Here is a 17,313-nt window from a genome sequence, read left to right as displayed (position 1 = left end):
TCCCTCTAAAAGTTTTGTCCAGTTCCTCCTTGAATTTATTTAAGCTATCAACTTCCACAACCGATGGAAGTTTGTTCCAGCAATTAACCACCCGCTGGCTAAAGGCAGATTTCCACATCTATTCTACAACTGTCTTTCCCCAATTTGAATTTATGCCCCCTTAGGTTCGTAATCTGAACAAGTGGAAGAATCCCATCAGAATTCAGTGTGGTCAACCCATTCAAGGCCTTATACACCTCAATCAGATCACTGTGCAGGTGCCTAGTCTCCAGCCATTGCAATTTGCAGAACTTAAGCCTCTCTTGGTAAGAGGATCCCTTCATTCCCCTCACCAATCTTGTTGCCCTTCTCTGTACATGCTCAAGCAAATTTACATTCTTCCTAAAATGAGGCCTCCAGACCTGTACGCAGTACTCAAGGTGTGGCCTGACCACTGCCTTATACAAAAGGAAAATCACCTCCATTTCCCTGCTAGCAAAATTCCTGTATATCATTGATAAAACCCCACGACCTGCTCTTGCAGCTTGTCTACATTGCTTGGAAAACTTCATATCTGACTGCACAATTACTCCCAGGTCTTTTTCATTTTCTACCACCCACCCTAAGTGTTGTACCACACAGTTGGTATGTTCCTCTGGGGTTACTTCTACCCATATGCAGTACTTTGCATTTGTCACTGTTAGAAACTTCAGTTGCCACTTCTCAGCCCATCTGCCCAAATTTTCTAGATCCTGTTGCTGTAGCACACTGCCATTACTATCATTAACAACCCTGCCAACCTTTGTATCATCTGCAAATTTTGACACTAAGCCTGATATACCTTCATACCTAGATAATCAGATGTAGTCCCCTGATGAAATACCTGATTTATGTACCAACCTTCTTTAGTTTGCATCAAATTTTCTTTCCTTTAGTTATTTTATTATCTTCCCACCTTCAGTTTGATGCTCACTATTTTTCTTTACTTATTAATCATATATTTTACTTTCCCTTTCAGATTCTCTAATTTTTAATTGGCTCTTTGATTCAGCCTTTAATTTCAGATAATTTAATACATCTTTTAGGTTCAAATTCTTTCCCCCTTTTTTTTTTACCTTATTCTTTTCTTACTTTCCTTATATTAGCCTCGGCACTTTGTTATATACTGCTCCATCTTTTTGCATTTTTCTATTAATTCATTCTGAATTTAATCTTTATATATATATATATATATATATATATATATATAGTCATATAAATTAGAATAAGGTTTAAAATAATAAAATAATGCCAGCAGTACGGTAAGACAAGAGCGAAAAAACAAAGTTAAACCTAAATTCAAATCTAACAGGGAGGGAAGAGAAAGGTAACAAGAATAAAAATATTGCAGCGGAAACTCTAAATTAATTTAGAAAATCTAATTATACGAATAATAATTCATTGAAATTTAAAAGCCAATTAAATAGAAATTTAGCGGTGCCCCCTCTGATGGGCACCAGGTCCAAATTTATGTGAAATATCACCAAACAGAGATTTAAACCACTAACAATAAAACAAAACAAAACAAAAATAGAAAAAATAGACTGACCATTATGCCCCATCTCAACAGAGGACCACAAGGCCAATAATGGTCAGGGAATCGCTGCATTTCGAACGCTAAACAAATCGCTGCAAAGGAGAAACGATCGCAAGATCAGTCCGCCACACCGATCCCCAAATCGAACCGCCAATGCAGGGAATTGAACAGCGATGGTCCTGATGCAGCAAAAATCAAAAATAGAACAGACATGAGCACTCCAGTGCAAAGCCACACTACTGACAAAAGTAAACTTAACCCGTTTATATAAACGAATAATAAACTATAGATGGAAATGCAGCGATTCCCTGACCATTATTCGCCTTGTGGTCTTCTGTTGAGATGGGGCATAATGGTCAGTCTATTTTTTCTATTTTTGTTTTGTTTTGTTTTATTGTTAGTGGTTTAAATCTTTGTTTGGTGATATTTCACATAAATTTGGACCTGGTGCCCATCAGAGGGGGCACTGCTAAATTTCTATTTAATTGGCTTTTAAATTTCAATGAATTATTATTCATATAATTAGACTTTCTAAATTAATTTAGAGTTTCCGCTGCAATATTTTTATTCTTGTTACCTTTCTCTTCCCTCCCTGTTAGATTTGAATTTAGGTTTAACTTTGTTTTTTCGCTTTTGTCTTGCTGTACTGCTGGCATTATTTTAAACCTTATTCTAATTTATATGACTATTTCAAGCATCATGTAGAGGAATATGCTTTTTGCTGCCTCTGATGTGTGCTGTACCCTCCTTTTTATTTTTATTAAGTAATACTTCTTTTCCAACATTATTTAAATATAATTATATATATATATATATATATAATTATATTTAATTATATTGCATATATATATATATATATATATATGCAAGAAACGAATGCTTCATAAATTAGCATTAAAAAAATTATCACATTAAGTGGCAGTCCACTATACATTGAACTATTCCAACTCAATTTCTACATAGTATCATTGCTAAACTGTTTGTTCTTTTTAATTTAAATGTGGGATTTCACTGGTCTTGGTATGAAGCCATTTGTGTTGTGTGTATTTGTATCTGTATAAATATAAATGGGTTTTTAATGTAACTCTTTAAAAGAGAAGTTTAAAGAGTCGTATAGAAAAGAGGTAAACAGTAGATGAAATGGTTTCAGTGAAAGCAAGATTAATAAATTAAGTATGACAGATGTACTTAAAAGCACAAAGCAGCATTAAAGGATGCAAGAGTATATGTAATTTGTATTAAAATTAAATTAAGTAAGTATAAATGAATGTGAAAGTTACAAGGTGCCAATAACTATAAGGGTGAGGGAAGTAGAAAAAGAATAGTAGATTAGTGAAAGAATGTTAATATTCTAGAGGTTATGATGAATTAAGTAAATTATGGGTGCCAATATAAAGTGGGGGGAACTGTAAAGTAAAATTAGTACAACAAAATATTAATAAAATAAAATTAAAATGATATAGCTGTCATCAGATATGGGGGGTAAACAATTATAGTAAAAGGTCTAATAATGCAAAAAATGCTTTCTGTTGTCAGCAGAAATAAATATTGATACATGATCAGGTATTTCATCAGGGGACCTACACCTGACCATGTATCAGGAACTGCATTTCTATACTTGTCCATAGTAGTAGAAGAAAAGTGAAAGGCCAAAAAAAATTGAATGAAATGAAATTAGCACTTTCTAATACAGTATGGACAAGGTGGTCCTTAAGATTTTTTTAAAATTTAATAGTGGGATGTGGGTCAAGAGAAATAATAGTGAATAAGTAATAAGTACCTTGTCCATACTGTATTAGAAAGTGCTAATTTCATTCCATTGATTTTTGGCCTTTCACTTTTTTTCTACTGTAGACAAGTATAGAAATGCAGTGCCTGGTACATGGTCAGGTGTAGCCCCTGATGAAATGCCTGATCATGTATCAATATTTATTTCTGCTGACATCAGATCAAGCATTTTTTGCATTACCTATATTAGACCTTTTACTAAAATTGTTTCCCCCCCCCAATATCTGATGACAGCTATACCATTTTCCATTTTTATTTGCATTTTATTGATATTTTGTTTTACTAATTTTACTTAACAGTTACCCCATTTTATTTTGGCTTGGCAATTCAGACCCATAATTTACTTCATTCATAACCTCTAGGACATTAACACACTAATCTACTACTCTTCTTTCTCTACTTTCCTCACCCTCATAGTTACTGGCACCTTGTGTAACTTTCACATCCGTTTATACTTACTTAAACTTAATTTAATATTAATACAAATTATGTATATGCATGTATGTATATAACCGATATTAAGTATAAAATCAAAATTAAGACATATGCCAGTAGTATAGCAAAACTGTTGAACGAAAATTTAAACATAATAGTTAAATTAACATAAAGGGGAAGGAAAAGTAAAGGTAACAAGACAAATTCTAACCGAAAATCTCCGAATAATTTAGAAATTCAATTAAAAATCCAGTTAAAAATTAAAGCCAATTATATAGAATTTAGCGGTGCTACCCCTGTAAGGTGCCAGTTCCAAGATATGTGAAATATCACCAATAGAGACTAAACAAACTATGAAAATAAAACAAAGTAACAAAAATAGACTGACCATTATGCCCCATATTGACAGAGGATAAAAATAAGGCCAATAATGATCATGGAATCGCTGCATTTCAGTTATTGGCCTCATGGTCCTCTGTCAATATGTGGCATAATGGTCAGTATTTTTGTTACTTCATTATTTTCGTAGTTTGTTTAGTCTCTATTGGTGATATTTCCCGTATCTTGGAACTGGCACCTTACGCCGCTAAATTCTGTATAATTGGCTTTAATTTTAAATGGAATTATATTTTTAATTGAATTTTTAAATTACAGCTAGGCCTTGCATAATGCGAGTTCGATTAACACGATATTCAGTTAACGCTACTTGAAAAATGATACCACTTTTCACTTTACACAATGCAAATTTCCAGTTAACGTGATGTTTTTTTTTTTTGCGATAGTTGAAAAAGATTTGAATCGGGCGTTAAGCTTAACGCGAGTCGTACGGTCAATAAACAAACGTTTGCCTGCTGCCCGCCTTGGTGTGTTCCATCAACCATCGGAAGAAGACGTGTTTGTCTCCTGCTAATAAAGTCAATGCAGACTTGCATTTAAAAATTCAAATTTTTAAATAGCCAGATGAAAATGTTATCGCAAAGGAGATAACAGTAAAAGAATTAGATGAAATCTTTCGTATCACATAGAACCTCAAACAAAAGGTTTGATGTTCTCTGTGATATTTATTTCGGCAGGGCCCAGAGAAGATTGTTGTCGGCTATCGGAAATTTATTGATGAAAAGAGAAAGTCAACACTGTTCAAATATTTCCGCAACAGTAATTTCTTCATTGTGTATTTTATGTCAGAGGTTTCCAAAGTTTCTCGGTTCACCGCGCCTCTGTCTCAGTAATTTTTTCAAGGCGCACCCAGACCAAAAGAAATACCTAACAGTTTCGTTTAGTAGTTAGATCCAAACAACAAGAAATGCTGAAACTGTGAACTACCTCGAGCTAGTAGTTCGCGCGGTGTCCGACAGATGTCGAGTATCGCTGTGTTTCCCTCGAAAATTTAAAATATTCCGCGGCGCACAGTTTAAGAACTGCTGTTTTATGCAATAAACGTTTAATTCCATAATTATTTTCATTATCTTTTACATTATATACAGTTAAAAATTTATTTAAAAGGTATTTTTAAAATTCTTTATGGACATTCCAGAAGGTCAAGGACCAATTATAGTTTTTCCTATTGGGTATGATATTCGATTAATGCGTTTCCGTTTTGCAAGATGCGGTCACGGGACGAATTAATCGCGTTAATCGAGGCCCGCCTATATTCAGAGATTTTTCGGCTACAATTTTAGTCTTGTTACCTTTATATATTTTATTTTATAGTAGTAGTAGTGGCATGTGATGCAAGAAAGCAAGTGTATGAGCTTATGCATCATCAGCCAAAAAAAAAAAAAAAAAAATCACACCATCCTCTCAAAATGCCTGTCCAGTTCCTCCTTAAATTTATTTAACCTATCAACTTCCACAGCGACAGATGGAAGTTTGTTCCAGCAATTAACCACCCGCTGGCTAAAGGCAAATTTCTGCATATCTTATTCTACATCTGTCTTTTCTTAATTTGAATTTATGCCCCCCTAGGTTTGTAATCTGAGCAAGTGGAAGGATCCCATCAGAATTCAGCGTGCTCAACCCATTCAAGGCCTTATACACCTCAATCAGATCACCGCGCAGGTGCTAGTCTCCAGCCACTGCAATTTGCAGAACTTAAGCTTCTCTTGGTAAGAGGATCCTTCATTCCCCTCACCAATCTTGTTGCCCTTCTCTGTACACGCTAAAGCAAATCTACATCCTTCTTGAAATGAGGCCTCCAGACATGTACGTAGTACTCAAGGCATAGCCTGACCATTGTCTTATACAGAGGGACAATCACCTCCTTTTCCCTGCTAGCAAAATTCCTATATATCAATAACAAAACCCCATGACCTGCTCTGGCAGCCTGTCTGTATTGCTCAGAAAACTTCATATCTGATTGCACAATTACTCCCAGGTCTTTTTCATTTTCTACCACCTTAAGTGTGGTACCACTCAGTTGGTACATTTCTCTGGGGTTACTTCTACCCATATGCAGTACTTTGCATTTGTCAAGGTTAAACTTCAGTGTAGTAAAGTACCTGCCTAGCAACCCAAAGGTCGCGGGTTCGAATCCCGCCTCGGGCTTGGATCAGAGTACTGCAAAAACCTTGGGAGGTGCATTATGGCCACAGAAGCCGATGCGCCAACAACTACCAAAAAAAAAAAAAAAAAAAACTTCAGTGCCACTTAGCTCATCTGTCCAAATTATCTAGATCCTGCCGACCGGGCTAGCCGGGTAGGTAAAGTGCCTGCCTGGCAACCCAAAGGTCGCGGGTTCGATTCCCGCCTCGGGCTGGATATCACGATGCTGCCGAACCAAACGGTTGGTTGGATATCCCGACCACGATACACGAAGGAAGCAAGAAAAAACTGGTTCCTTCGTGTATTGATCACATCATACAAAATAAATAAATAACATCTAGATCCTGTTGCAGTAGCACACTACCATTACTGTCATTAACAACCCTGCCAACCTTTGTATCATCAGCAAACTTCGACACTAAGTCTGATATACCTTCATCACATATCATTGATAAATATACAAAACAACAGAGGACCCAACACCAAACCCTGTGTTTATTAGTGGGACTCCACTAATAACATTAGTCCACGAAGAGCAGCACCCATTAATTACCACCCTCTGTCTTCTTCCACTCAACCATCCTTTTATCCATTGTAGCAACTTACCCTTAATACCATTCTGCTCCAATTTGTACAATAGTCTTCCATGCGCAACAGTGTCAAAAGCTTTCCTGAAATCCAAATATATGATATCAAAATTATTATTATTTGCATCCAGTTCCTTTGTAACCACATCATAATATCCTATCAAATTTGTCAGACAAGACTTTCCCTTAACAAACCCATGCTGTCTGAATTATTGCTGCAGTCTTGTCTAGATGATCCTGCAATGCATCTTTAACCAGTGACTCCATTATTTTACCCGGAACAGAAGTTAAATTAACTGGTCTGTAATTACTGGTGTCACCCTTCGATCCCTCTTTGTGAATTGGGGATACATTTGCACATCTCCAGTCCATGGGGACCTCCCCTGAGTCAAGGATGCTCTCATAATTACGGCTAAGTTTTTGCTTAGTTGCTTTGCCGCCTCCTTTAATATAACTGGATAGATCCCATCCACCCTAGGTGCCTTATGTTTAACTTCAACAATTTCTCCTCCACTTTGCTCTCAGTTATTACAAAATTATTAAGTACCCTGCTACAATTTGATAACCTTCTGCCATTTTCAAACCTTAATAACTCCTCACATGTGAATGTAGATGCAAAATACTCATTCAGTTTGTTCCCTATCTGAGCAGGATCATCAACAGTCGAACCATCGATATCAGGTGGACCAATCAGATTCATCCCCTTCCTTTTGAGTTTATATAAGTAAAGAAATCCTTGCTGTTTTTCTTAAGCATCTTTTGCCAAAGATTTCTTGTAATCTGCCTTTGCCTGGCTAACCTCCTTTGTGACCTGATTACAGACTAGCTTATATCTGCCATAGGCTTCTGAGTCGCTTGATAATTTGTGCATCCCATGCATTTTTCTTCTCTGTCACGAGTCTCATTAGTTCATTTGATAACCATTTAGGCCTAAACTTTGAACAATATTTCTTAATAGGTATGAAAATTTTAGTAACATTCATGATTAATTCCTTAATGCCCACTTAGAATTAGATTAATTCCCACTTAGAATTTACTGTTGGTAACATCGTCAGTTGATACCACTGTACAGAATTTAAAACTGTCTGAGACTACTGTACTCACCTTTACGGAAGCAAAACCCCTTTCCTTTATCCCTGATGGTAATTATATCTTTAAGTAAATCCCACATCACTACACTGTGATGACTGCCACCTAGTGGTTCCTTTATCTGCAAATTCTTAATACACGAATAATCATTGCTGAAAACCAGATCAAGAGTATTACCCTCTCTGGTTGCCTCTCGAACATGCTGCTGCAGAAAACAATCATCCAATAAATCCACAAAAGTCTTACTAGTGTGTGAGTGACTAACCCACAAGTTTCAGTCAATATCTGGCAAGTTAAAATCCCCCAATACAAGACATTCTGATTTACTAGCCCACTCTATTTCTCTGTAAAATTGTTCATTGTACTCATTCGAGTGATTAGGCCTATAACACACTCCTGCTCTTATTTGTGCTTTCACAGTGCTTATTTAACAAGACAATGTTAGTCTTGTTAAATAAAATAAATAAGAAAATATTTTATTTTCTTTATTTTCATAATTTTTTTATATCATTATTCAAATATATGCATGTATATATATATATGTATATACACATGTGTACGTGTGTGTGTGTGTGTATATACAGGGTGTTTCAGTTAAATGTTTCAGAACTTCTAAGAGGGGGTAGGGTACATCCTGACAACTCGAAATCATATAGCAATGTGGGGTCGGAAATGCTTTCCTGAAGCGGTGTTGTACACAAAAGCACCATAAAGAAAAGAGACCGTAAGTGAGAAATCGTTTTAATAATACATGAAAAGAAGCAAAAGGTACATGGATTAAATTAAGTGTTCGAAGTTTCTTCCACGGGCTACAATGCACGCCTCACATCTCCGACGCATGGACATCCGAACATTCTGGAATACTCCAGGCGAATTTCGAATTTCTTCGGCAGCTACTGCGATTCTTGCAACCAGCTCCTCAGCATTGTCAACAGGGGTGTCATAAACTAGCGATTTCATATGACCCCAGAAATAAAAATCAAGACATGATAGGTCGGGTGACCGAGCAGGCCAACGCACGGGGCCACCATGTCCGATCCACTGTTGACCAAATGTGACATCCAGGTAGTTACGAACATCTCCGCTATAATGGGCAGGGGCTCCATCGTGTTGGAACCACATTGTCTGTTGCGTCGATGCAGAAATCTGTTCATCTCTCAAAAGTTGTGGCAATACTTTCTGCAGAAAGATCAAGTAGATAGGTCCGGTTAGACGACACGGTAACAGGTAAGGTCCGATGAGGTGATCTCCCATAATACCGGCCCATACATTGACCGAAAATCGAATCTGTGCTGCACGACGTCGCACGACGACTTCTGTGTACAATACCGCTTCAGGAAAGCATTTCCGACCCCACATTGCTATATGATTTCGAGTTGTCAGGATGTACCCTACCCCTCTTAGAAGTTCTGAAACGTTTAACTGAAACACCCTGTGTATATATATATATATATATATATTTTTTTTTTATTATTTTTTTTTTTTTCTCTTAAGGACAAATATGCTATTGCCTCCTTGGAAATTCTGAGAGATTCTGACAAAGCAGTGGAATGTAGATAAACAAGTTCCTCTTTTTTCTCTTTGCTGAAACAGAGTTCTACTCTAAAGGTTCCACTCTAAAGCAACATCAACAGACTGATATTAGCCTTTCAATCATTTAAACTGTGTAATTCATAACTTTTTTTCAAGTACACATACTAAATAGCAATTTAAGTATGATAAACATTACCATACTTAAATATATAATTATTCGTAATTTTGGAATTAGCATCCTACATTAGTATTCTATTAATTTCTCTTTAAATACAGTGCCTCTAGCAGATGTACATGTCTACTAGTGTTAAACATCTGAAGCACTAACAAGCAGCTCATAGTAACAATAAAGTGGGTAAGGGGAAAAAACTGTTTAGACATTCAGCATATGTTTATTAAGTGCACATATTAACAATCATTTAGAAACATTGAATTGAATAATAACTTGATGGGGTAAAGATTTATAATGCATTTGACAGATGTTTGACATCCTACAGCACAACACAATATCACAGCTGTTAAAAGGAATTACTCTTTTTCTATGGTAGGAGATTTTATTTTGTAGGGATATCGATGGCTTAATCCTAGATTACACGCATAAGTTAATTGTAAAGGGATTTTACTGTACTTTATGTGGAAAATTTAGAGTATCACACTACCAGCGTGCTACAGAAAATTTTACATACAACCACATGGCATGTGTGCATTGGGTTGCTGATGCAGGGCTTAGAGAAACTTTGGGAAACCCTTTATCAACCCCCCCCCCCTCCTCCACAATTACATTTGTGACAGAGATGCTTTTAGGCATGCTGCCAGTGCATGCATTTAATCCAGACCTTAATTTATTATTCAATTAGACTTATTTTTTTATTAAATAGTGGGATGTGGATCAAGAGAAATAATGAATAATGCACACTGGATTTCCTAGTTGTGAATATCCATTAAGTATATTGAGATCTTACTTTCTGAAAGAATTCCTGTTCAAGGATTGAACGTAAGGAAAATTGCACAAAATTTTAATTCTTAAAAACAGGAAAAATTTTCATTATTTGGAGAAATACCCTTAGAACTTGATCTAATGTAATTATGTGTAACCTCCCCCCCCATGTGTTTGCAAGCATGTTTTCAAATGGAATTTATTTCTAGGCCAACACCAGTTGAGCAAAATGAAGCTGCAGAAGAAATAGGGGAAGAAGATGCTAAAACAAGTATGTTATTAACTGTGATAAATTTTTCTCAGTGTATTAATAGTATTTTTTATCACATTCTAGGGATACTTAATTTTAGCAAGGAATAGCATTTTTCCATTATGTTGCCTACTATATGTATCTCATTTTGAGGACACCTGTTACTGATTTGACCAGTTTCACTCAGTCACCCTTTAGTCCTGACCCATAAACACTTTCTGGAGTACATACATAAATTTACATATTTCAAAGTACTTTCAGGTACTGTCCATTAATATTTTAACTTCTAGTATGTGCTGCTGTCTCTTATATTTAAAAAAATGTTTTAATTTCAAGTACATCCAGTTACCAGAAACATACTTTAAAGGCTAAATTCTATGCTGTTCTCAAGTGTTAAATAAAATTTCATGTGGTGGGTTGCTGTGAGGGATTTGTGGCCGGTAAAATTTTTGGCAAGGGGTACAGGGGAAGTAGGTTAACTTAGTGTGAAATTTGGTACAAAGGCCCTTAATATATTGAATAAGTCATGCAATTTTGAAAAAGTTTTCAAATTTACAGTAATATTTTTTAATTGTGATTTGATTTTTTGACAAGATGCCACTTAAATGTGGACAATCAAGTAAAAATAAGTAGTTAATTTTTAACAGTTTTATGTACAAAGTATTAATTTTCATGAAATTAAAATTCCACAAACACTCCACCGAGCACACTGCCTTAAACTATTCATCACCACTGTGAACACACATGCAATCAGGAGCTTGTTGTGGAAAGTGTTAGTGCAATGATCTTAATGCTAACAGCAGAACAAACACCTTTACAAGTTGAGTTGCCCTGGTGTTGCACTACTTTTTTTAGCACATTTGTTTGAAAATAGTGCAACTGGCAATAGTAGTTGTAGTAGAGGTATATGATGCAAGAAACAGGCTTATGAATATGAATTTTGCATCATATGAATAAATATGTCGCATCAGCCAAAAAAAAAAAAAAATGCAATGATGCCATTACACTTCAAAAAAGTTAATCTGCTATTTAGCTGTGGTCTCATTTTAAATAAATGGCAGATTGGATTTGTCATTTCTTTGGTAGTAGTGCAACACATGAAGACTTCTGCTGTGAGCTTTAAGACAACTGTCCTAACTATTAATTTATAATTAGGAAGAAAGTCAGTCCCTATAGCTTCATATAATTCAATAGTTATTTTATAATTTTATTATGATTATAATTTTGTTTATGCAATTATTATTATTAGCCATATGGTGCAGCATAAGTCTGAGGCTTATGCTGCACCAGCCAAAAAAAATCTTGAGTTACCCTGAGAGAGAGAGAGAGAGAGAGAGAGAGTCAAAAGTAGAAGGGAATCACCAAGAAAGAGAAGAATGATGATATCCAGCTCAGGACCCTGGGTGTGCCAAGCCCATACTCACCAGATGTGAGCCCCTTGGGTTAAAATTCTGTTCTCAGAAATACAGAATGGAATAACTCATTTTTTATATTCTTTTAAGTTGAAGCCATTATGTCCCTAGATTTTAAGAAGAAATGGTAACCCTTATGTAAAGTTATACATTTTGTCAAAAATTCTCTTAGCTAGCTATATGCTATAATGAACAGAAAGGCGAGGACAGATTCATTGGTCTGTTGAAGAGAATAAAAGGTACTGTTTCTTTGAAAAAATGTCAGTACGAAAGTGTAGTGCACTTTTGTGTGCATATGCTTAAATACCTGCTGCCTTTCCTCCGTCAGCTTAGAAAGTGGGTGTCAGTTCGTTTCCCTCTGGTTTTAAAAATATTATTAATGAAATGCAAGCCATGGATGTGGATTGACTTCTAGAAACTTCTTCTGACTTGACAAGTCAGGGAATGACCGCCACATATTCCCGGAGCAATATGGCCTTAGTTGTTAATGCTCCTAAAAACCAAACAACAGCACAGCTCTGACTTGACAAGTAGTGAATAATCATGTGCCCCTTGCCAAGATAGCTTGAGTTTTTCTGGGTGGTGGAATTACAATTGTCAAAAGCAGAGTAGAAGTAAGTTGTTACCCCTGAAGCCCAAGCATGAAAAATAAGTCTCTTACTGTTAGCAGAAGTATATTTACTCTGTGGAATAGCACTTTGTAATACCTAATCAATGGATTGTAATGGTGGCTGACTGAGCACGATGTTCCCAAATTCAGAATAACATTATCTGATATCCTGTAATGTAATCTTTAATCTTGTCAAAAAATAACTTTCTTTTAAACCTGCTTTATTCTATAATGAATGTTTTTATTATAGTGATTGACTCTTGAATTTCAAAATTTAACATCAGTAGGATAAGGACTTAATTCTGATAATGTGTGTAGACACTGGAATGCTTCCACAAAAACTGTTCTGCCCATTGTTAACCCATCGTTGCACTGATATGCTAGTTGCATTAAAACAGATACAGTTGAATCTCGTTAATACAAAGTTCAAGGGACCTAAATTTTCACATTTGATAATAATGAGGTCCCCCAAAAGTGTCAATTTTACTGTTTTTTTATTTATTTATTTTTTAAAATTTTATTTTGGTACATACTATATATCTAAGAATAATAACATCAAAAATAAATGAAAAAAATAAATTGAATTTAAATTAATAAAAGAAAATATAAAAACAAAAGCCTTGTCTGACAATAGTAATAACACACTTTTTAGAGATTTTATTTTATTTGCAAGATGAACTAAGAGAAAAGCAATTAATGGAAATGAAAATATTGTACAGTATATATTTTGATATATATATACAATATTTTAGTATCACAGTAAAAAGAATTAATCTTAAGAATTAAAAGGAGACACACAAACCATCAACTTTTTAATAAATTAATCTAATCTAAAGAAAGAATCCAATGTTCTTTTCACAGTTTGTCCATTATGCATTTTTAACTACAGCATAGACAATATCAAATGCAATAGTTGTTTCTTTATCAATGTTCTGCAGGCCAACATTCTGTGTTATGCCCAGTGCATTTTGGGCATCTTTTTTAGATGGCAATGTGTGTGCTTCACTTTTCGCTGGTAACAAAAACATCAACATTTTGCTTGGTGCTCAGCTCTTCTGGTGCTGCATTGCTGTGGTAGAAACTACATCATTTACCTTCATGAACTCTTCAAACTTGCCAGCAAAATCCATATGCTCCTTCAAATTCCCCCACATCTCAATGTTGCTATCAAATTCATTCATCTGCTGAACCATATTTTTTGATGATATTCCCTCCAAAGCCACTCTTTCTGAAGAGTTGATTATTACACTTGATGCAATACTGTCCCAAGAAATAAAATTACGAATAGCATCCAATATAAACTAAGATAAATTGTTCCCTCCCTCCTATGTGGATAAAGTACCTTATCAGGTAGGTTCTATATATGCTCTCTTGTGGTTATAAATAATGCCTTGATCCAGTGGCTGCATAAAACTGGTGGTAATAGTAGGTAAAAACAACAGCAATATATTTGTCAACTTAAGTGTCTCAGCAGAATGTGCTGTACAATGATCTAAAACCATCAATGTTCCTTTTTCTGAAGCCATTCTTCTGTCCACTTTTGATAACCAAGACTGAAAAATTTTGACCGTAAGCCAAGCACTTCTGTTGACCACATGATCACAGGGGAATTGTTTAACTTCTTTAAACATCTTGGCTTGGAAAATTAACCAGTCACAAGTGGACATAGTTTTGTATTGCAATCTGAATTGCAGAATAACAGAACAGTGAGTCTTTGTTTACTTAATTTTCCACCATCGCAAGACTCTCCTCAAACAGCAAATTATAAAATAAACCCATCTCGTCAAGATTAAAATATCCTTTGCCTCATATTTTTCAAGAATAGACCATATAGAACACAACTAATTTGTGGCCTTTTCTTTGTCGACTAATCCAGACTCAACGCAAACATTTCGCGAAACCAAGTTATTCCTGTCTTTAAATTTTGGGAGCCAGCCACCGCTGCATTTGAAGTTGCTAATTCCACCATGTTGCTGAGCTAGATAATTTGCCTTTTCTTGCAAAATCAGACCTGATATGCCAAATTAGATGCATGCATTTGTTGGTACCACTGAAAGATTTGTTTCAAGCTCTGTGTTTTGAACCAGGCATTTGTCCTGTTTTTATCACTGTTTTTTATCAAGCACTTCAAGTTTTTTTTTTTTTTTTTTTTTTTCAGTATTGTAGATAAAGTAGGTAAAGGGGTGTTGTATTCCTTTGCCATGTCTGTTTTGCTTTGTTCCATCCTATCAGCCTCCTGTATAATTTTCAGTTTAATTTCTAGACTTAATTCTGTCAGTTTGCTTTGTTGCCATAACACTACTAGATGAGATTTAATATAAACAAACTTTAAATTAATTTAAAGACATTAGCGCAGATAAAATGGCACACAAAACGTAGATTATACTATAGCAAAGGACTTTGAACTGGTGTAACAATTGCAGCTGCCTTTTTCTTGTGGAGAGTGATTGAGTGTATGTAAACAACTTAGAAAAACTGTTTTTATTCTTTTGTTAATTTAACATCTCATCTTTCACAATGATGTTTTTCAGAGTGCATTTAAGTTGTAGCTACCATAAACTGGTTTTGTTTACACAAATGTAAATTCTAACAAGTCAGTGCTATCCTTTGGGTAGGAGGGAAGCGGGTGGGCAGAGGCAATAATAGGGACAATAATTGGACAACTGTGCTAAGATTTGTGTTAAATGTACAGCGTAGCAATACTTATTTCTCATGGGGTGAAAACCAACTTTAATACATATTAACCGAATTTTGCAATAAACGAATATACAATATTTGCATAGAAAAGCATTCCACTGTGAAAGGATATTTACATATCCTTTTGCAGGGGAATGATATGTGCTTCATATAAATGAGTACTTTGTATAAACTGAGTTTGTATTAACGAGATTTTACTGTATAATGAAATTGTGAATTCCTCTGATCCTGGTATAGACTATAAGTGGAAATTAATTATTTTGTTTTGTTAAATAGCCAAGCTTTAATATCAGATTACTATGTATTATAGTATTATTTACATTATTAAAATTTTAATAAATTCATTGATTGATCTATACACTGCCCTCCGTAGGTAGTTCGTCACATCCTGCCCAAGCACCACCTGTCAGACAACTATAAATATGCTTGTAGTCCTTTGAGGAGATGGTAGAGCAATTATGAATGAAAGATGCTACGATTGACTAAATTAAGACTTCCAGTGCAGAACGATAATACGACGCCACATTTCAACGGTACTAAAGATTTTTAGGTTGACGATTTGATGTGATCTGAAAATGGAAACAAACTGGTGCTGAATGGTCATGAAACAACCAAAAAAAAAAACTCCAAGCTAACAGAACATGGCAGCTGTCAACACCAGTACAGTGTGTGTAGGACGCTGCATGATATGGTTACTGTGATTGTGTAGGCCCCCCCCCCCTCCCAAAGCTACTAATCACTCAGACTAATGCCAGACACCATCTAACATGGTGTAAGGCCTGCCATTTGTGAACCAATGGAATTTGAATCATAGTACATGGTTTATCAGTCTGACGGGCATGTGGGTGTGGTGGATGCCCAGAGAAAGCTACCTGCCAGATTGTATTGTCTTAACTGTGAAGTTTGGCAAAGGCATTGTTTTGGTCTGGAGCTGTTTTTCCATGGTTTGGGCTGGGACCATCCACTGGTTGTTTTGGACAAAACCATGAATGCTCAGGTCTATTGATGTTTGGACAGTAATGCATTAACTGTGTTATGGCAGCACACCAGAGAAGGCCCTTACCTTTATTAACTGGATTACACTCCATGTCATATTGCTTGCATTGTGACAGACTGGTTTGAGGATATGAGTGCTGAAAAATTGGGCTGGTTAGCTGAGACCCTGCCCTATAGAGCAGTGCTTCTCAAACTGTCTCTGGTGAAAGACCAGTTTCTTTTATTTCCAATCCGTTGCAGACCAGTAATGGATGAATCATTGCGGTCTGGCACTGGTCTGCAGCCCACACTTTCAGTAGCACTGCTATAGAGAACTTGTGGAATGAATTGGATCTCTCTCTCTCTCTGTGTGAGGAGAAACTGCCCAAAAACAGTTGAACTAGTTGCTGCTTTGAAGGCTGAATAGTGGAAAATGTCTGAGGGCATTTCCAAAAACTGACGAGAATGTTTATTGGAGACTAAAGGTGAAAGGTTTCAGCACACATTAGTTTTCCTGTAAATAAGGTTATTTGTAGATATACAGGTGTCTGCTTATTATTGGTAGGGAAGTGTATATAATTTTGCTTTATTGCCAATGCATAGGTTAAAATAACTGATATTTTATTATATAATTATTGATATATTAGTTATGGTATTTTAGTAGTAAGGTGAAATTATATAGTTCATTTTGCTAGATTCTGCAAAAATATGCATAGCAGAAATTCATGCTATAGGATTCACATTTTCATATAACATTCAGGGAAGGTTCCATAAAAGCTACGAATTGTTAATACTTCAAATTTATTTTTAACAATTGATATTGTTCTATCATTGGCAAATAACATTATTAAAGCTCAACAGTTATTTAAATAAATTTATTAAAATAAAACATAACATCAACATT

The 17,313-nt window shown here is 35.4% G+C and overlaps 1 protein-coding gene across 2 annotated transcripts in view; it reads left to right on the top strand.

Annotated features, from left to right (window-relative positions):
* The window catches only part of LOC150079843 (nucleosome assembly protein 1-like 1), a 103,996-nt gene that overhangs the window by 28,906 nt on the left and 57,777 nt on the right, over positions 1–17,313 (top strand). For both annotated transcript variants that reach the window (XM_090382425.1, XM_090382426.1), the window contains exon 3: positions 10,675–10,736. In XM_090382425.1, the coding sequence (XP_090238551.1) occupies positions 10,675–10,736 (62 nt within the window). The remainder of the gene's footprint in view (positions 1–10,674; positions 10,737–17,313) is intronic.

Source organism: Mastigoproctus giganteus, chromosome 10, assembly GCF_048544385.1.
Source record: "Mastigoproctus giganteus isolate SK-2022 chromosome 10, ASM4854438v1, whole genome shotgun sequence".
Classification (NCBI taxonomy): Eukaryota; Metazoa; Arthropoda; class Arachnida; order Uropygi; family Thelyphonidae; genus Mastigoproctus; species Mastigoproctus giganteus.
This window is presented reverse-complemented; position numbering and strand designations above follow the sequence as displayed.